Source organism: Conger conger, chromosome 7 (genome assembly GCF_963514075.1).
Source record: "Conger conger chromosome 7, fConCon1.1, whole genome shotgun sequence".
NCBI classification, from domain to species: Eukaryota; Metazoa; Chordata; class Actinopteri; order Anguilliformes; family Congridae; genus Conger; species Conger conger.
In genome coordinates this window covers 58,847,378-58,868,114 of record NC_083766.1, presented here as the reverse complement: position 1 = coordinate 58,868,114, position 20,737 = coordinate 58,847,378, and the positions used below count along the sequence as shown (strand labels likewise).

General features: G+C 46.7%; 2 protein-coding genes across 2 annotated transcripts in view; one reads left to right on the top strand and one right to left on the bottom strand.

The window, feature by feature from the left end:
• Positions 1 to 6,703: 6,703 nt before the first annotated feature.
• or30bu1 (odorant receptor, family 30, subfamily BU, member 1) lies at positions 6,704 to 8,898 on the top strand. The gene is made up of 3 exons (XM_061249475.1): positions 6,704 to 6,712; positions 7,137 to 7,186; positions 7,947 to 8,898. Exons 1-3 carry the CDS (start codon positions 6,704 to 6,706, stop codon positions 8,896 to 8,898), a joined length of 1,011 nt encoding a protein of 336 aa, XP_061105459.1.
• An 8,037-nt stretch (positions 8,899 to 16,935) lies between these two features.
• Positions 16,936 to 20,737, bottom strand: part of ubl3a (ubiquitin-like 3a) — a 34,496-nt gene continuing 30,694 nt past the window's right edge. Inside the window, exon 5 of the mRNA XM_061250267.1 lies at positions 16,936 to 19,702. Within this exon, the coding sequence (XP_061106251.1) occupies positions 19,650 to 19,702 (53 nt within the window). The 3' untranslated portion in view covers positions 16,936 to 19,649. The remainder of the gene's footprint in view (positions 19,703 to 20,737) is intronic.

Below are 20,737 nucleotides of genomic sequence, written 5' to 3'. Positions count from 1 at the left end.
GTGCAGTTATCCAGCTAACTCAGTAATCCTGCTCTGTGGGTTTTACTCAGTGCAGTTATCCAGCTAACTCAGTAATCCTGCTCTGTGGGTTTTACTCAGTGCAGTTATCCAGCTAACTCAGTAATCCTGCTTTGTGGGTTTTACTCAGTGCAGTTATCCAGCTAACTCAGTAATCCTGCTCTGTGGGTTTTATTCAGTGCAGTTATCTGGCTCACTCACTGATCCTGCTCTGTGGGTGTTACTCAGTGCAGTTATCTGGCTCACTCACTGATCCTGCTCTGTGGGTTTTACTCAGTGCAGCTATCTAGCTAACTCAATAACTCTGCTTTGTGGGTTTTCCTCAGCGCAGTTATCCAGCTAACTCAGTAACTCTGCTTTGTGGGTTTTACTCTGTACAGTTATCTAGTTAACTCAGTAATCCTGCTCTGTGGGTTTTACTCAGTGCAGTTATCTGCCTCACTAATCCTGCTCTGTGGGTTTTATTCAGTGCAGCTATCCAGCTAACTAACTAATCCTGCTCTGTGGAACTCCTGGATGACATGTCTAGCTAAATTGAAGCGGCTGTTCTTATCATTCTGTACAGTATAAAATACACATAAAATAGAACCACAGAGATATTCCCGTACCAGTGAAAAGGCAACGGTATTACACAAAACAAATTATAAGCAACTATGGCTTATAAAAAAAGTTGTAATTTAAAGTTAATAAAAATTTTAAAAAAGCATTCAACTAAAATAAGCCTCACTTTTCATTAATAGAAAAACAAATGTAAATGTAATTGTGCAAGGGCATGATAAAATAACTGCTATTAAAACTTGTCACAAGAAAATCAGAAATTTTTCAAAAGACGACAGTAAATGAGGCAGAGTGTTTGACCTACTGTCAGAAAACAGTGAGTGTGGAAATGAGATCACCAGTGGTTAGATTACAGGCCAATTTAAATTAAGTTTACCGCTAGACACAAAGATTAGCCACGTGGACAAATAAGGCAATTTAAATCAGCAGTGTAATGATTCAGAAAGATAAAGGGTTACATTTGTTTACATTTACAAACATAACAACAACCTCTATTCCCAACATAGTAGTTCTACTGTGAACTCGACAGCCTACAGGCCTTGCTGTAAATGTCATTTTTGAGAGAAGCTTGACTGCAGAAGCGATTAATGTGCTCGACGCTAAACACCTTGGACATTTGTATACCTTAATTTGTAGACAGTCACCTCAATTTCAGAATAAAATACCTTTTCCCCACAAATCTACCCTTCTCACTGCTCTCTTTGTGAAACTCCTGCTTCTCCATCTCCCTCTCCATTAAGGTCGGCCATGACAGACAGAACCCTCCCTTCCCCCCACTCGTTTACCAAATCCCGTTCTTCACTTTCTCTGTTTTCGCCGGTGAGTTCCGAGGCTTCTTTCGCTCCGGTAGTGCGCTCACGGCGAGAACACGGGAAAAGCAAGTGTCCGTGGTTGGCATGGCACCAACCAGATTGTGAGGAGCATTTTAGGGGTTAGGCGTCTTGCTCAGGAACACCTCGACACACCCAGGGCGGGATCGAAGCGGCAACCTGCCAGACGACTGCTCTTACCGCCTGAGCTACATTTACATTGGGTGCAGCGGTACGGTCTCTCTCCAGTGTGACATAACTTGTGATTGGGTGCAGCGGTACGGTCTCTCTCCGGTGTGATATAACTCGTGATTGGGTGCAATGGTACGGTCTCTCTCCAGTGTGACATAACTCATGGTTGGGTGCAGCGGTATGGTCTCTCTCCAGTGTGACATAACTCATGGTTGGGTGCAGTGGTATGGTCTCTCTCCAGTGTGACATAACTCATGATTGGGTGCAGCGGTCTGGTCTCTCTCCGGTGTGTCATAACTCGTGATTGGGTGCAGCGGTACGGTCTCTCTCCAATGTGACATATCTCATGATTGGGTGCAACAGTATGGTCTCTCTCCGATGTGACATAACGCGTGCTTCTTAAGGCCGCCGGCCGATGAGACGTGCGGTTTCTCATCCTCAGCAGTGCGGGCTCGCCTGCGACTCCACGGCACAGCCGACGCTCCCACGAGCGGGAGACAGCCCTCTGTGCGCTTTAAAGGTACAACAGGTCATTTCAGCGACAAACACCCTGAAACCACAACACGCTTTATCCCTCCACCTCCTCTGGGAACGCGCTGACGCTGAAACGCCATTGGCTGTGGCAATTAGAACCAATTTTCAACCAATGAGCTTGAATTATTGTACAGTTATACAATGTTTTGGTACTGGGTCAGGCCGTCAACTGCATATTTTGAAACCCAAATTTAAGGACTATAAACACAGGCAGAGGGTGAGTCAACATGTTAGTGAGGCTTTTTCAATGGTAGGAAGGGATTTAAGGGGCAACATGGCTCAGGCAGTAAGAGCAGTCGTCAGGCAGTGGGAGGGTTGCCGGTTCGATCCCCCGCCCGGGCTGTGTCGAAGTGTCCCTGAGCAAGACACCTAACCCCTAAAATGCTCCTCACAAGCTGGTTGGTGCCTTGCATGGCAGCCAATCGCCGTCGGTGTGTGAATGTGTGTATGAATGGGTGAATGAGAAGCATCAATTGTACAGCGCTTTGGATAAAGGCACTATATAAATGCCAACCATTTTTACCATTCACATTTACTACACTGGTTTTGTAACAATGTTTTAACACAAAAATCTTTCAGAGAACCTTTAAGAGAAGAGGAATCACCGAACGTCCCACCACACCGAACGCACTGCCGGGGACGCCCCTGCTGGTGTGTGTGTGTGTGTGTGTGTGTGTGAGTGTGTGTGTGTGTGTCTGAGTGTGTGTGTGTGTGTGTGTGTGTGTGTGTGTGTGTGTGTGTGTGTGTCTGAGTGTGTGTGTGTGTGTGTGTGTGTGGGTGTGTGTGTGTGTGTGTGTGCTTGTGTGCTTGTGCTTGTGTCTGGTCAGATCTTGCGCATATGCAAAGCCTTTACAGAACCATGTGAATAGCCCTGCTTGGCTTCACGCTCCTGGGGTTTGTAAAATGGCCGTCGTACTGGGAGTCTGGGCAGCGATCTTCTCTTTGGGAACATGTGGATGTCCTATGAGGCCGGGCTTTGTGCCAAAGCCCTTTCCGCACTGGAGGCAGGGAAAGGCTGTCTGCTTTTCAGGAACTCTTGGCTCAAGACACTAGGCTGTGTCTCTGTGGCCATTTTCTGCAGCACCGACAGACCTTCACAACTGGAGAATTATATAAAGTTTCACAAATCTGTGCCAGTCAACCTTGAAACTTTATATTTGAACATAGAAGGTTAGGTTAGGTTAGGTTAGGTTACTTGGTGGGGTCATTAACAGGGCGTTGCTGCAAAAGAGCATGCATGCTCAGTCAACCCTGTATAAATAAAGGTTAAATAAATAAATAAAAGAACAAGAATACCACTAATCATAACAAAAGCAAAACATAAAGATAACCTTTTATGTCCAGGAAAGCCTGATCATGTTTGACTGGCCACAGAAGAATGAAAGACAACTTCAGAGGCAAAGCGTATGAACAGGCAAGGCAGCCTATGACGTCACACCCTTAAAAGGAATTAAGAATCAATGCAATTTATATGCATTGCCCTTAATATATTTTGAGGGGATGGTAACACATATTTTGCTGGAACTGATTTGAACAATATATAATGTGTATACCCTGATGACACACTATGTAGAAATAAAACTTTTTTGCGTTCATGTGTAGACTGTTTTAACACACATTTCTAAACGTGCCATGCAATGGAATGCAATGGAATGTAAGTTCTCTCGGTGGCCAGGAATAGCGCCCAGGACAACCCTGTCTGTGCTCTGAGAATGCACAGGGAAGGATACACCAGCCCGTACGGTCTCTGGGACGGTCTGACCCCTGGCAGTGAGCAAGAAGTAATGCCACTCCATGTTTGGTGGCTGAGTGCTGCCCCCGATAAGATAATATCCACAATATCGGGGAAAAAGGAAGGCAACATCACGCGCGACTGTGGAGAATAATTTCGCTTGTCAGTGCTTCTCCCGAACTGATAGAGGAGGATGTAGCAATTAGCACTAGCATCCTCAAGACAACTGAGCATTTCAATGGGAGAAGCGAGGGATTTGCTAAAGAGACCATACAACGCTACTGCATGCTTCTCCACAATAACACCATCGCCTCACCATCACAATCATGGTTTTTTTTTTCTCGAAAGTACACTTGAAGGAAACAACACCCCCCACCCCCCACCCTCAAGGTCCTGGTCTCCACAGATTTGTGTCCATTCATCACAGTAAAGAAACCAGCGATAAGCCTATATAAGGTTTCTCAAAACAGGGCAAGAAACCTCAGACTAAGCTGGTCACTGTGTGAGGTAAGGGTCATTCAGTATTGCAGGTGTTGTGTTCCAGCCTTTCAATATTAGGGGTTTATTCTGCTGTTTTATTTAACCTTGACCTTGCAATAGATAACTGTTTTAATGTAATTATTTTTTGTGTTTAATATTATTATTATTTTATTTTATTTTTATTTTTTTGGCGGGTCAAAGACAGTCTTATTGTTCTACTCATGTTTAGTTCTTTAGTCTTTAGTGCAGATTTAGTGGAAAAGAAATAATTTGTTTTTGTGACTAGGATGAAAAAACTAAATTGAATAGGGTTCAATGGGGGATGGTATGCACTCTATTAGAGTTAAAATGACTATCAGAGTTCAGTTTTCTCAGAATCTTTTGCTTTGAAGGAATGCTGCTTATTAGGTACTCGACAGTGTGAGTGAGTTGTTGGAGATCTGCCGTCCTGTAGGATTTCACCACAGCCCTAACAAAGCACACCACATTCAACAGCTGGAGCAGGGCTGCCCAACCCCGGTCCTGGAGATCCACCTTCCTGTAGGATTTCACCACAGCCCTGTAGGATTTCACCACAACGAAGCTCACCTCATTCAACATTCAACATAGAGATCTCGTTGAGCTGCTAATTAGTTGAACGAGGTGTGCCAAATTAGGGTTTAAATGAAATCTTAAGGGCTGCAGCTCTCCAGGAATAGCTAACGGGGTCGGCGCATTTCAAGGAATACGGCACGGTGCAGTGTTTCTGACTGCCTCTCGCATAGGTGCGTGAACCGGAGCAGAGGCTACGGTGGCCAACAGAAACCACATATCACGCTAACGACATGCTTTTTGAGAAACAAAAAAAGCATCTGAAAAACTGAAAGCGCGAAAAAGAATTTTTTTTTTTTTTTGTATTGACGTTTTTATCTACAAAGTTCTTGGAGAACAAAACAAGCTTCTCTCGCCTGGAGAGGGACAATGGGGATGTGGAAGAAACATAAGCAGGCTACAAAGGGGGAAAAAAACTAACCAAACGGGTCCCCCGGTGTGCGAGAAATGACTGCAGACACTCAATCTCTTCTGGCTTGGTAAAAGGAGAATAAAGGGGGTTATTTGATTGAGGGTTTTGTCGTTCACAAAGGGAATACCAAAGTCGACGACAATAGGTGTGTAAATTGTGCTACCAGGGGGGCATAGGTGAAAATCAATTACATGTCAGAACTAGGAGTGAGCATTCCAGTCCTGGACTGTCGGTGTATATACAGGTTATTATTTCCACCAATTACCCTGGTTAAATAAGCTAATTTGTTGTATTCACAAATACTGGTTCACTCGTATCTGATATCGGAGTAAAAAGTTTCATACAGGTACACAAGAACAGTCTTCAGCTTATCCAGAAACGTAGCCAAAATACCGGAAATGTCAGGCGTAATTGTTAGCACTGAATAAGGGCAGAAGGAGTGGCTAACACAGAGAGTGGCTAACACAGGGGCTAGCAGCCTGGCCCTGGAGCTCCCCATGCGTCTCTCCAGGACCGGGGCTGCTGATCCCTGGGCTAATTCTTGGAAAAACTTGCCAGGTTCTCCGCTTGCCAGGTGTAGTGCAGGTGTAGAGAGGCACAGCTCAGGTGAGGGAAGAGTCAGCAGTCATGTGGGGGATGTTTTTATTTTACACCAGAGGGAAAGGGGGGGAAAGCTGTGGCAGGAGGGTGAGAGGGGGAAGCTGTAGCAGGGTCCTATCACGGCTGTGGGATGAGAAGGGGTCAGTTCTGGAAGCGAGCGAGGAGGTTAAGGACCCTGGCCCTGGAGAGCCACAGGCTCTACTGCTTTGTATTGCTACTGTATGTAACCTGAGCAGCATCTCCCACAGGTCACTCTCTGGGACCAGGGCTGTAGGGCCCAGGGTCAGGGCTGTAGGGCCCAGGATCAGGGCTGTAGGGCCCAGGACCAGGGTTGTAGGGCCCAGGATCAGGGCTGTAGGGTCCAGGACCAGGGCTGTAGGGCCCAGGATCAGGGCTGTAGGGTCCAGGATCAGGGCTGTAGGGTCCAGGACCAGGGCTGTAGGGTCCAGGATCAGGGCTGTAGGGTCCAGGATCAGGGCTGTAGGGTCCAGGATCAGGGCTGTAGGGTCCAGGACCAGGGCTGTAGGGTCCAGGATCAGGGGGGTTCTGAGGAGAAAGGCCTGCCCTCCTAGCAGAGGGCCTTTCATGGGGAAGCAGCCAGTGATCTGACTGGGCTCCAGGTGTTCGTCTGGCAGACGGATAATTGGCGGTCCGGGCGGGGACCAGGGGGGCTGGGGGCCCCCGGGCTGGGGCTGCCCCGGTGCCTGATGCCTCTGCAGGGGGCAGGGAGGGCAGGGCCGGGGACTCCGACCCCCGCACCACATCAGTCATTTACAAATGAAATGCGTAAGAACTGAGACCAGCCAAAAACCAGCAGGACAGACTTCCCCCAACAACCCCTGAGGAGTCTGACAACCCCCTGCTCTACACTGCACTGAAGAATAATTGTAATAATCATAATAAATATAGATTTTGTTCTTCTTCTTCTTCTTTTTCTTAATAATAATTTATGGAATACTTTCCTGAGGCTTTATTTTACAGCCTGCTAATTACCTTGCATTTAGTGTTTAAATACCAGGACATTATTAAGCTACTACTTTGATTTCAGAGGTAAGTACTATGAAACGGGCAGTAAAACATATTTACATAGTGCTTACTGACTGTTTCTTAGCACTTACCACTGAAAATCAAAGCAGTTACCAAACAATTACACCAGTAGCTGTGCACCTACCCAGTAGATATTAGCTCATTAACGGGCTGTAAAATAAAGCCTTTATTTATTTTTATTGCATTGTCTGTGGCTGACAATGGATTCATTACATTACATTATTGGCATTTTGGCAGACGCCCTTATCCAGAGCGACATACAGTTGATTAGACTAAGCAGGAGACAATCCTCCCCTGGAGCAGTGCAGGGTTAAGGGCCTTGCTCAGGGGCCCAATGGCTGTGCGCATCTTATTGTGGAGCAATGCAGGGTTAAGGGCCTTGCTCAAGGATCTTATGTGCGGATCGTATTGTGCTTACACCGGGGATCGAACCACCGACCTCATGGGTCCCAGTCATGTACCTTAACCACTACGCTATAGGCCCAAAACATTTTTTAAGCTATCCGTTCAAATAATAAGTTTGAATTTAAAAAACCTGTTCCATGTAAATGCTGATGTAGTTGATTTGTTTGATTTGTCTGATTTGTTTGATTACTCTGATTTGTTTGATTTGTCTGATTTGTCTGATTTGTCTGATTTGTCTGATTTGTCTGATTTGTTTGATTACTCTGATTTGTTTGATTTGTCTGATTTGATCCCTCTCTCCCCGCAGGATGCTCCAATGGAACGAGACGCAGGGTGTAAATGCTGATCTGATGTAGTTGATTTGTTTGATTCGTTTGATTAGTCTGATTTGTTTGATTTGCTTGATTTGTCTGATTTGATCCCTCTCTCCCCGCAGGATGCTCCAGTGGAATGAGACGCAGGGTGTAAATGCTGAGCTGATGTTGTTGATTAGTGTGATTTGTATGATTAGTGTGATTTGTGTGATTTGCAGGATGCTCCAGTGGAACGGGACGCAGGGCGAGGTGACGACGCTGGTCATCGTGGGCTTCCCGGGGCTCCCCCCGGAGCACGACCGCCTGATGGGCGCCGTCCTGTTCCTGGTGTACGCCAGCACGGCGCTGGGGAACGCGCTGCTGGTGGGGCTGTTCCTGGTGGAGCGGCGTCTGCAAAAGCCCATGTACATCGTCATGCTGAGCCTGGCCTTCTCCGACATCGGCTTCAGCACGGCCACGCTGCCCAAGGCCGTGGGCCGCTACTGGCTGGGCGACGGCGCCATCGCGCTGGGCGCCTGCCTGTTCCAGCGCTTCCTGGTGCACTACTTCGGCACGCTCAACTCGCTGATCATGATGACCATGTCGCTGGACCGCTACCTGGCCATCTGCTCCCCGCTGCGCTACCCGGCGCTGATGACCAACCGCGCCATGTCCGCGCTGACGGCCGCCTCCTGGGCCGCGGCGGCGGTGTGCCCGGGCGTGACGGTGGGCCTGACCGCGCGGCTGCCGTTCTGCGGGCCGCGGCGCATCGCGCAGTGCCACTGCGACGCGCTGTCGCTCATGCCGCTGATCTGCGCCGACACGCGGGCGCTGCGCCGGGTCTCGCTGGCGCTGGCCATGTTCGTGCTGGTGCTGCCGCTCGCCTTCATCGTCTTCTCCTACGCCAGCATCGCGGCCGCCGTGCTGAGGATCGCCGACGCGCAGGGCCGCCGCAGGGCCTTCTCCACCTGCGCCACGCAGGTCTGCATCATCGCCATCTACTACCTGCCGCGCTCCTTCGTCTACGTCAGCTCCGTCTTCCCCGTCTTCAAGCTCAACCCCGACCTGCGCATCGGCCTGACGCTGTTCTACAGCCTGTTCCCCCCGCTGGTCAACCCCCTCATCTACTGCTACCGGACCAAGGAGATCAAGGACATCCTACGCCGCTGGTTCTGCCCCGGCAACGCCGTCGGGCACCAACCCACGCTCACCACTGTTTCCAAATGACACGTAGTGTAAGCCTGATCTAGAGCAATGCTGTTCTGACCTATGTGTGTGTGTGTGTGTGTGTGTGTGTGAGAGAGAGAGACATAGTGTGTGTGTGTGTGTGTGTGTGTGTGTGTGTGTGTGTGTGTGTGTGTGTGTGTGTGTGTGTGTGTGTGTGTGTGAGAGAGAGATATAGTGTGTGTGTGTGTGTGTGTGTGTGAGAGAGAGACATAGTGTGTGTGTGTGTGTGTGTGTGAGAGAGAGATATAGTGTGTGTGTGTGTGTGTGTGTGTGTGTGTGAGAGAGAGAGACATAGTGTGTGTGCGTGTGTGTGTGTCTGTGTGTGTAAGAGAGAGAGATATAGTGTGTGTGTGTGTGTGTGTGTGTGTGAGAGAGAGATAGTGTGTGTGTGTGTGTGTGTGAGAGAGATATAGTGTGTGTGTGTGTGTGTGTGTGTGTGAGAGAGAGATATAGTGTGTGTGTGTGTGTGTGTGTATATTAACAAATACTCTTTTTCAATACCCAAGTTCATCTTCATGTTTGTTGAAATGGCTAAAACTAAAAAATATAAATATATATGTTCATTTTGTATTCAGATTTATGTTATTATTGTATTGATTCATACATTAAGCCATAGTTTATAATTTAAGGTACAACATAATTCAAAATAATTAAAGACTTTGTATATGAATTCATGAATAAAAAAAATGATATCTACTCACAGTGCTCACTGAAAGAAGAATTACATAGATCTGTTCTGGTGATTGATTTGGGGGGCGGGGGGGGGGGGGGGGGGGGGCCTAGCGTATCTACGCCTTCTCTGTTGTGCAGGGGATGATTGAACAGAATACACTGATATACTGAAATATAATATACCATTAATGGGGCTGTTGTGTGCCTCATTTGGTTAGGGCAGGGATCATCAAATCACACTGCTCAAGGTCCTGCTAGTTTTTCATCCTCCCTTTACCTGAGAGTCAGGTGTGAAGACAGGCCCATCAGTAGCACTAATTGCTCAGCTAATTACCAGGGAGGAAAGAAAACCAGGGCCGGATTTGATGACGGCTAAGTTGATGAGTGATGGAGTCCATGTTCAGCACGGTCTAGCGACCCCTGCTGGTCGATTGGGTACCCGCGGTCTGCATGCCAAAGCCACATATTACATTACATTAATGGCATTTGGCAGGCACTCTTATCCAGAGCGACATACAACAAAGTGCAAAGTGCATAACCATAACCAGGGATAAATGTGTTAAAAGACCCTCGAGGGATGTGATGCTTTGACTTGTGGTAGAACCTATGCACTTCTAAGTCGCTTTGGATTAAAAGCGTCTGCCAAATGACAAAAAAGTAAAATGTGATGTACAATCTTAAGTGCTAACAATACAACAAAGATGAGGACCAGGGCCTAATTGATCGTCAGATTTTTTAAAATAATAATACCGCACCACACAAATATATGTATTACCTAGTCAAACAAAACAAGCAAAGGTTTCATCCTAATGCCATCAGTAAATAACACAAGTAAAGACAACAGTTAAGGTTACAGGGAGGTAGGGAGGGGCGGGGAGAGGTGCAGCTTGAGAGCTGAGTATGATGATTCTGATTCCACCCTAGCTGTCGTCTGTGGCACAAATAAGAGTGGCTCTCTACACTCTCCCGAACCAGCAGTGAGGGTTGTGTGTGAACACAGCCGTGTCTACAGACGACAGGCGGCCGTCCCAGTTAAGGCGGGACCTGGAAATGCTCATTCCCATGTCACATGCCATATTAAAATACGTTACTCTGATACCATGTTTTTAAAGCCCATAATTTATAGAAAAGAAAAACTGAATTTCGGGTTTAACAAGTGCACCGGTGTAGAGACCCTCTAGTTATACCTGACGACACACAGGAAGAAGAGAAGTCTACAAGGAAAATAAGAAGTGATATACACTGTAGCTAACAAAAAATGGAAATTTTTTTTAAAAATTGTGAAATGTTCTGATGAATAAGGCTCACAAACAGAGCTAGCCCAACCCAATAATAAGAAACATAAGTGCTTGCGTTTGCTCCCTGTGACCACCAGGGGGCTCCCTACCTATAATTTCTATTTAGAAATACATTTTATTTTTTTATTTATGGGATGAGTAGGCAAGGCGGGGCCCCTCAAACACTAGAGCTGGTATTGCTCACAATGTGATTGCTTAATGTTACAATATATATGATATTGAAAGCTGCAAAATTATTCTTGGATTGTTCCAATATGTATTCTGATATATATAAAATTTTAAAAATAACCATAAATAAATAGTTCTTTGAGGGCCAACATAAACTGAAGAAATAGAAAAAAACTGGTATCTTGAAAGAAATTCGACAGAAAACAACCGTTAAATTCATGGCAATTGTTCAATAAGTCCTTAAGTACTGTTCTCAATCACATTGAGCGCCCCACAGCAGCAGTACTTATTTATGGCCACCAGATGGCAGCAGACGCCCGCTGAATGGGAAGGCTCTGTCCTCCTCACGACTCAGTAGTTGTGAAGGTGTGAATGTTGACACCGCGAGAGAGTGGGATTTTTGAGGGAGGCGAAGCACCCGTCTTGTAAACTATGCTTACACATGAATTAAACCTAGCACCATCCCAAGCACTAAACCTAACAATTTATACATATTTACAACTGCGTCCTTATCCGATCTATAACCTTCATCCTTAAAACATTTTTCTAACCATAAAGCCATCCATAACCTTTCCATTTCACTATTCATTTCTCTATTCTGTGCGCATGTTTCTAACCCCCAAGGGCGGGTTTCCAATCAATTACGTTAAACCTATCTATAACCTAATCCGTTCCGTAATCCTAACCACGCAATCCGTCTCGTATCTCCAAACCTCGCGTTCTCAGTCCTGCTGAGAGCTAGCAGCCCTTGTCCTAGATCCCTGCGCTCAAGTCCAGGGGCACGGTCAGTCTTTAAACGCGTTGCTAAGGTTTCAGTGTTGAGCGATACGTTTCCTCCCAACGGTGTGCAAACGTTTTGCTCTGAGGTATGTTTGCTCCCGTTCGGTGGGTGTGTTGGGGGTGTAGTCCGAATCAATAATGACGTAGGCCTGTGCTTCAAAGCCCAGACAACAGGTTCTCAAGATGACACAGGAGTAAACCATACCTACGTCAGTCAGTCAGTCAGTTTGCAGCGGGATGTTCAACGCGCCACCTGTTTAGATAAACGTTTGGCTGCGTTCTGTCGAGGCTGAACGTAACCTCCTCAGCGCCAATCAGTCCGTCCGAGGACAGGGGTAGGATCACAACTGCGGGCTAATTAATGGCGGTGGCAGAGATTAGGATACCTCACCACTAGGTGGGGTCTTAATAACATGAACCTAGTCAAAAGGCCGAGAGAGTGAGTCATTTAATAAGCCCATTGCAATGATGTAAACGGCCAGATAACACTCAGTTCATATACTGTGTAATACGGTATAATAACTTGAACCGAGGAACAGCCCGGCTGAGCCGTTCCTCTATAAAAGGGCAGGGCGTGAAGAGCAGGAAGAGTTTACTCCTATTACCTTTTCAGCCGCGAAAAGAAAGAAAACCAAACCCGATTCTGTTTCATAACGCATACCACAGCATGTGCGTGTGTACATACGAAAACCATTTTACAAAAAGACGGTGGCTAAATCCGTGGGATGGGTGATCGCATTTCATGGTGTAACTTTTAAGTGACACCGCGCTGTATGCAAAAAAAAAAGTTCCTCCTTTGTCTAGTGATGCCTGCGGGAATGACGACCCCTCCCTCCAGCCCCCGGCGGTTTAGAAGTGATCGATCCTAAACGGGGATGAGAGCGCACTGGGCATACCTCAATTCTCCCATTCACGAGTTGGCCTTTGTTAGGACAGCTGAGGCCATCCGAGAGAGCGCAGTTACGACACGAGGGCTCGCCCGGCGCTGTGTCCATGTGCGGGGGGCTGGTTGGAGACGCAGAACCGGTGCCAGTGACGTGCCTGTTACCGACCGTTAAAGTCGTTTTTTTATCCCCGTTTCCATCTATCTGCGAGCCAGCAGGGGTTCCTGTGTGCATTCCCACCCCTCAGGCCCGAAACATACGTTACGCAAGCAGGCGAACGCAGTCGCTTCGAGCTTTAACGTCGAACTTTACATCTATGAGGACAATAACAGCTAACAACGGGTTGAATTTTGGTTTATTATTTCCACAGGTAGTTTTATTGGTTTTTAAATTTCTTTTAACAATTTTAAATACAACAAACACTTAAAACAACGGGAACAAAGACATCAAAATGAATGGAAAACCAATTTTAAGAAAAAGTGATTCAAAAATGGTCACAAAAACACAGAATCTGACAAATTATTTCCACAGGGGCAGACGTTCAACCATTTAGTATGTACAACCACATTGTGCTTTTTGCACTACGTTGGCCTGGTGTTATCATTTGTGCTCACGGACTTGCATAGGGCATGTTTTGGGCCTTAGGTTGAACTCACAGAATCAGTGCGCCAAGAAAGTTAAGAAGACAGCCACATTTTTGTGTGTTTGTTTCTACCCGTATTTAGTTCTTCAGACTCATTCCCTCACAGCATGTAGTCGAAGAAGTCAAACAAGAATGAATTCTGGGTAATCCAGCCCACCCGACATTCAGAGGTTCTTTAGATACTGAATTCTGTGTTCTGTGTTCCCCACGGTCAGTGCCAAAGCATTCAAAACCTCCTAATATCTTATGAATGCGTTCAAACCTCACCCCCGTAGAGGAGCTGTGCCGCATGCTAAAGCAGGAACATTCGACCCCTGAGGTCACAGCGATTTTTGGATATATGAGGAGAAAGAGAAACCTCCCAAAGAGACGGACTCTGTTGGTACTTTATCGCGGCTTTAGATCACCGAATGCGCCCTACAGAAAGTGAATCATTGAGGTGGGCTCGCAGCTCTATTCCCCAGACCGCATGTAGCCAGTGAATTATTACGCTCCTGCGTTCATATTCAAAACACCGAGGCATGCTACATCACGGTCTGGAGGGAAACGTCTTACAGAGGAGAGAGTAACAGAGAGGGAAGAGAGGGATAGAGTGAATGAGTAAGAGGAGGGGGAGGCAGTGAGTGAATGAGAGGAGGAGAGGGAAGAGAGGAGATAGAGTGAGTAAGAGAGGAGAGTGAAGAGAGGCGGAAAGAGTGAGGATGAGAGGGGGAGTGCGTGGGTAAGAGGAGAGGAGTGAATGAATGAGAGATTTATGAACAGGAGAAGTGATATCAAGGGAAATACAATGGTTCATTGTGTGAAAAGCTTGTACAGTTGGAATGAGAGTGCAGTACACACACACACACACACTCACACACACACATACACACACTCACACACATACTCTCACACACACACACACACACACTCACACACACACACACACTCACACACACACACTCACACACACACACACACACATACACACACACACACACACACACACACACTCACACTCACACACACACACACACACACACACACACACACACACACACACACACACACACACACTCACACTCACACTCACACTCACACTCACACTCACACTCTCTCTTCTTTGTCTCTCCTACAGTGCACACAGAGCATTAACACAGAAAGGTTTTTGTTTCCCTGGGTATTATTCAGGGGACCTCCGCCATTCAGAAAACTTACCCTGAGGGAAGCCAGGCTCCGAGGAGACCAATAAGCAACCTCCTGTTATTAAACAAGCACTGCATTGTGGGTAACTGACATTGTGGGTAACTGCAAGGTAAGTGAGTGGGAAAGTTTTCAGCCTGTTAGGATGTTAAAAAGTAGATGTTTTAAAAATCTGTAAACCATTAAAGATACAATACCCGTCAGGATTAGATAACCACATAGCCATACTGGTCTCATGATGTAGGGGTTTGTGTTCTGTGGGGAGTAGGCTACATCACGGCAGGTGATAGTGATTGTGTCAGTCAATCAATCTGGGAAAAAATACTGAAATATACAGGGTAAGATTTCTTCTGGCAAGTAACCACTTTGTTAAAAGGGGCAATAAAACCTGCCGCTCTCAATTTTGTGACGTCAAAAATGTCAGCAAGCTTGGCAACGCTGAGGACAGTATAATCACTGTGAATTAGGGCCTCGTACTCATCTAGCATCTTGGTGCAGAAGCACTGGTCTTGGATCATGTTCCCTCTCTGCATGCCCTAACCCGGTCTATTATCAGCTAAACCAGGGGTTCTGGTTCCTGGTCCTGGAGAGCCACAGGGCGTGCTGGGGTCCTCACTCCTGGTCCTGGAGAGCCGCAGGGTGTGCTGGGGTCCTCACTCCTGGTCCTGGAGAGCCGCAGGGTGTGCTGGGGTCCTCACTCCTGGTCCTGGAGAGCCGCAGGATGTGCTGGGGTCCTCACTCCTGGTCCTGGAGAGCCGCAGGGTGTGCTGGGGTCCTCACTCCTGGTCCTGGAGTGAGGACCACTGCGTTAGGCCATTAAACTGATCCCAGATCAGGGCCAGTTTCACAGACACAGATTTATATTCCCGGACTAAACTGAGTTTTGTGTGGAGAATGATGTTGAGGGCCTAGGCTTTAACTGTGTCTGTGAAACTGGCCCACTGTGATCAAGATTCAGTATAGCTGTTATGTGATCCTAAATTCAGGTGTGACAAAGCACAGCACATTCATAAAAGTGAATGTTCTCTTTTTAAAGCTAGCTTTTATCATCTGAGAACGGGGGTGCCCAACCTTACCCGGAAAGGGCTGACATGGGGGCAGTTTTCAGTTTTAGCCCGGCACAAAGTCACCGGACTTTAGTGCTGTTCCAAAATAAAAACCAGTCCCCACCTCAGGCCTCTTCAGACAGGATTGCTGCACCCCTGTGTCCTAAAAAGACTCCACCGTGGCTCAGAGTTCAGACGCAGGTGAACGTGCGGACACTCTGCTACAGAAGGCGAGGCCATGGCCGTGGGTTCGGGGTAAGTGTGACGGGCCCCTCGGCTGGGGGCCTCTAAACTGTAATTCAGCATGTTAATCCCATCGCCCGTGTGCAGTCGGGTGCAGACGTTCGAACAGAAGATGGCCGACCTGCCATTTATTGCAGTGTTAGTGTTAGCCCCCTTAGACATAGCTTTTCAATTTGGAGCAGGGAAGGCCAGGACATCTGCTTCAAATTATGGGCTGCGTTAGGGACCCTTAGGTGATCAGAACATTGTCCTTTTTTTTTTTTTAATGGGAGAGCTGTGAATTCAACTTCAGTTTACTATTGAATCTGTTCAACAGAAGGGATGTCATCCTACCCAGCACACTGCACCTTTCTCCCCCAGAGAAAAGAACACATGAAACACAAGAGGGAGAGAGAGGGATAGAGGGAGAGGGGGAGAGGGGGAGGAAAGGGAGGGGGGGGGAGAGAGGGAAAGAGGGACAGAGGATAGAGAAAGGAAGTTAAAATGATATAAGCCAAGAACCAGGGGAAGTGCATTACTGTGCATAAAACCAGGAACTGGAAATTAAAGCCAGACCAAATAGTTTAAGCCTTTCGTCACCAGTAAAACTCCGGCAGATTACAGAACGTATTCTAAAACGAACATCAATAGCTATCAATATTAGCTACAGGTTGTTTTAACAATGTAACATTAGATTTGTACGTGTAGTAGGAACCTGTTTATCTGCAGAGCCTGAGGGAGCTGCAGGAGTGGAGGTGAACCTTTACTGTCGTGTCGAAGGCCGCAGGGATCGTCAAACCTGGCCCTGGAATCCGAACCCAGCCCGCTTGTGCACTCCTCCTGGGTAATTAACCTCACGCCTGACTCCCAGGGAAAGGAGGGGGGAAACCAGCACTTCTCAGCCCTTGAGGACCGTGATTTGGGGAGCAGGGGGAAGAATTCAGTGTCTGAAGAATTCTCAGTGAAACACAGCCAATGAACATATGAAGATGTAGATGAGAATCAAAACTGTCAGGGGTATTCCCAAACCTACCATGTTCTAAAAAGCCATCCCCATATTGATCATGATTTGTACCAATTGACCCTGCTGAGGTACAGGACGATATTCACACAACCATGAACGCAAACCAGAACCACAGACATCAGCATTTCAATATTCTTTATTCAGTTTACAGAATTATTCCATTTTGTAATTTGAAGGAGAAAAAAAAAAAAGCATTAGTGCTATTTACAATCAGTTTGAAAACGTCGCTTTATACAGATTTGAATCCTGATCGATATGAACACACTTTAAAGACCTATGACTGTGTTATAAAGCATTTCTTTAAAGACCAATTACTGTGTTAAAAAGCATTTCTTTAAAGCAATAACCACAGAAAAAAAATGATTATATTAGATCATCGACAGTTGAAAAATAAAAGAAACAAAGAAAAAACAGTTATTACAATAAGCTGAATCAATGATAAGGGTTTGCTGCATAAAGCACAAGACATACTGTCTGAAAGTGACCATTTGAACGGCTAATAAGCTATTTATATAGACCATCATACACTAAACACCAATATATATCAATAATATCTATAGTCATGTACTATATAAGATTCATATTAAATATATTCTACACATATGTAACCTTAATTTTGGAATATAATTCCCATTGGAAAAATATAAAACCTTTTTTTACAGGATTAGATGAAAAAGCTCGTGCTTCAGCATTGTGCAAATTGATTTATTATTATCGACTGCAAAAAAAGAAAAAAATTATATATATATATATATAAAGAAATTTACTTCCGGGTGGGGCTGCGCCAGTATCCACTATTACAGCACAGTTAAACAGGAGAGGGTGAACACAGGAGAGACACTGTTCTCTCTCCCGGGAGAGACACTACTCTTTCTCTCTCCCGGGAGAGACACTGTTCTCTCTCCCGGGAGAGACACTGTTCTCTCTCCCGGGAGAGACACTACTCTTTCTCTCTCCCGGGAGAGACACTACTCTTTCTCTCTCCCGGGAGAGACACTGCTCCTTCTCCCGGGAGAGACACTACTCCTTCTCCCGGGAGAGACACTGCTCCTTCTCCCGGGAGAGACACTGCTCCTTCTCCCGGGAGAGACACTGCTCCTTCTCCCGGGAGAGACACTACTCCTTCTCCCGGGAGAGACACTACTCTTTCTCTCTCCCGGGAGAGACACTACTCTCTCTCCCGGGAGAGACACTACTCTCTCTCCCGGGAGAGACACTACTCTTTCTCTCTCCCGGGAGAGACACTGCTCTTTCTCTCTCCCGGGAGAGACACTACTCTTTCTCCCTCCCGGGAGAGACACTACTCTTTCTCTCTCCCAGGAGAGACACTACTCTTTCTCTCTCCCAGGAGAGACACTACTCTTTCTCTCTCCCAGGAGAGACACTACTCTCTCTCTCTCTCCCAGGAGAGACACTACTCTCTCTCTCTCTCCCAGGAGAGACACTACTCTCTCTCCCAGGAGAGACACTACTCTTTCTCTCTCCCGGGAGAGACACTGCTCTTTCTCTCTCCCGGGAGAGACACTGCTCTTTCTCCCTCCCGGGAGAGACACTACTCTCTCTCTCTCCCAGGAGAGACACTACTCTCTCTCCCAGGAGAGACACTGCTCTTTCTCTCTCCCGGGAGAGACACTGCTCTTTCTCCCGGGAGAGACACTGCTCCTTCTCTCTCCCAGGAGAGACACTGCTCTTTCTCTCTCCCGGGAGAGACACTGCTCTCTCTCCCGGGACTCACTCTTTGCTACACTGGGACACAACACCGGGGAAAGCCTGGAGCTGAGGGGTGCGTAAGTGCTGGACGATTGGTTAGTTCACTCGTTAAGCCGCCATGCGTGATTGGACAGAAGAAGTGTTTCCTGTGTCAGTGTAAGGAGAATGCACTGGTGGCGTTAGGGCGTATTAGTTCATGATGTGCACTTTCAGAATGCCTACAGGATTAAAAAAATACTCCTCTGCCAAGTGCAGTCTGATTACAGGCACGACCATGTGTTTCTCTGCTGTACCGCTGGGAGACTTTGAGCTGAATAATACAAGTTTGATCAAATTAGTGGTTAAATTGTACTTTCTAGGGTTTGACTTAACATGCCATTGTAACTAGCCTGCAATGAGGAATTCAGAACGTGTGAGTATCTTGCATCCAGAAAGGAACAGTGACAGTACAATGGGAACAGGGCATTCATCCCACAGAACTAGGAACACGGAATTCCATCCCAAAAACTTCCTCCCCGCCTCCCCCTGTGAACCGCGTAAAAAAAACTCACTACATAAAAAAAAAAAAAAAAAAAGAAAAAAAAAAAAAAGAAGATAACATCTGTCTTCAGACAGACAGACAGACAGACAGACAGTCCGGTATGCCAAGAGTTCAGACCGAGCGTAGCCGCAAGGGTCTGCGGGGGTGCGGTGAGCGAGTCGGGGAGGGGCAGCCTCGTTCCTGTGTAAATTGATTCCAAAACAGGGATGGACCGGTATCGGGCAGGGCGTGGGGGGTTGTTGGGGAACAACTGCAGTTAAAAAATAAAACATAATTATTTTTTTTTTCATACTTCCGAGACGGATCCTCCAGGAAAAGAAGTTTCTGGAGCGTGGTGCTGACAGACGCGTAGCAGTCCAGATCCTCCTCCTCCATCTTGTCACTTCCTCCTCCCTTCCCCCTGCCTGTGTTTTATAGATTATTTAAAATAATTATGTTTCTTGCGAACAGCCTACAGGTCCTCCAATGTAAAGTGATAATGAGTGTGTTTCTGCAGCGCGCGCGTGTGTGTGTGTGTGTGTGTGTGTGTGTGTGTGTGTGTGTGTGTGTGTGTGCGCGCTCAGTGAGACAGCTGGGCGTAGTTACAGGATCGAACAGCAGTTGCTCTCTCCAGTCTTCTCCCGATTCCTCTGACCTGTGGGCAAAGATGTCATCATGAGGTCAGAGACGTCATCTCAGCACATCAAATCGCTGACCGGGGCACGGGCAGAACTTCATGAAGCACTGGTCCTTAAACTTTTTAATGTCACAAACCTAATTAGAAATACTTTCTAATATCAGGACCCAAATGAGAAATACTTTTTAATATTGGGACCGAAAAAATCTAATCGTGGAGCCTAGTGAACTACAGACGCATTCCAGGAGCATTTTGTTTAAGACACATTGGCATAAAGGTTCCGAAGTGTAGGGCTAGTATCACAAGAGGCTGCCAGTTCAACTCTCAGGACTGGACTGTTTTAGAAAGTATCCAGCTGTACGAATGTGCTGGATGTAAACGTCACCCTCAGGAAAATGCTTCTGTTTAACATCTGTGGCTGTAAATGAATACTGCTCCAATTCCCTTCCACAACCACCACTGACCCCAGCAAACACTACTGTTTATTGGCAGGTTTAGGAAAATAATAATATATATTATATTCTATTTCAAACATAGTTTTCCAAGTTGAAAACATTCACTTGATCATTTTATATATAAATAAACCAATCTTAACAGATGTTCAGGCGTTCCTGAGAAAACTAGTTTTATGCAGCTTTCTCTGTGAGACCAGGCGGGCAGTGACAGCAGTGTCAACAGCCTACAGACACAGACACAGACACATACAGACACAGCCTACAGACACAGACGCAGACACAGACACAGACACACACACGCAGACGCAGACACGCACACGCAGACGCAGACGCAGACGCAGACGCAGACACATACAGACACAGACACAGACACAGACACAGACACAGACACAGACACAGACACAGACACAGACACAGACACAGACACAGCCTACAGACACAGACACAGCCTACAGACACAGCCTACAGACAGACACAGACACAGCCTACAGACACAGCCTACAGACACAGACACAGACAGACACAGCCACAGACACAGACACAGACACAGCCTACAGACACAGACACAGCCTACAGACACAGACACAGACACAGACAG

Coding starts and splice junctions, on each gene's coding strand:
- or30bu1 (XM_061249475.1), top strand. Junction 7,187..7,946: donor GCTGACAATGGATTCATTAC/ATTACATTATTG, acceptor GGGCGAGGTGAC/GACGCTGGTCATCGTGGGCT.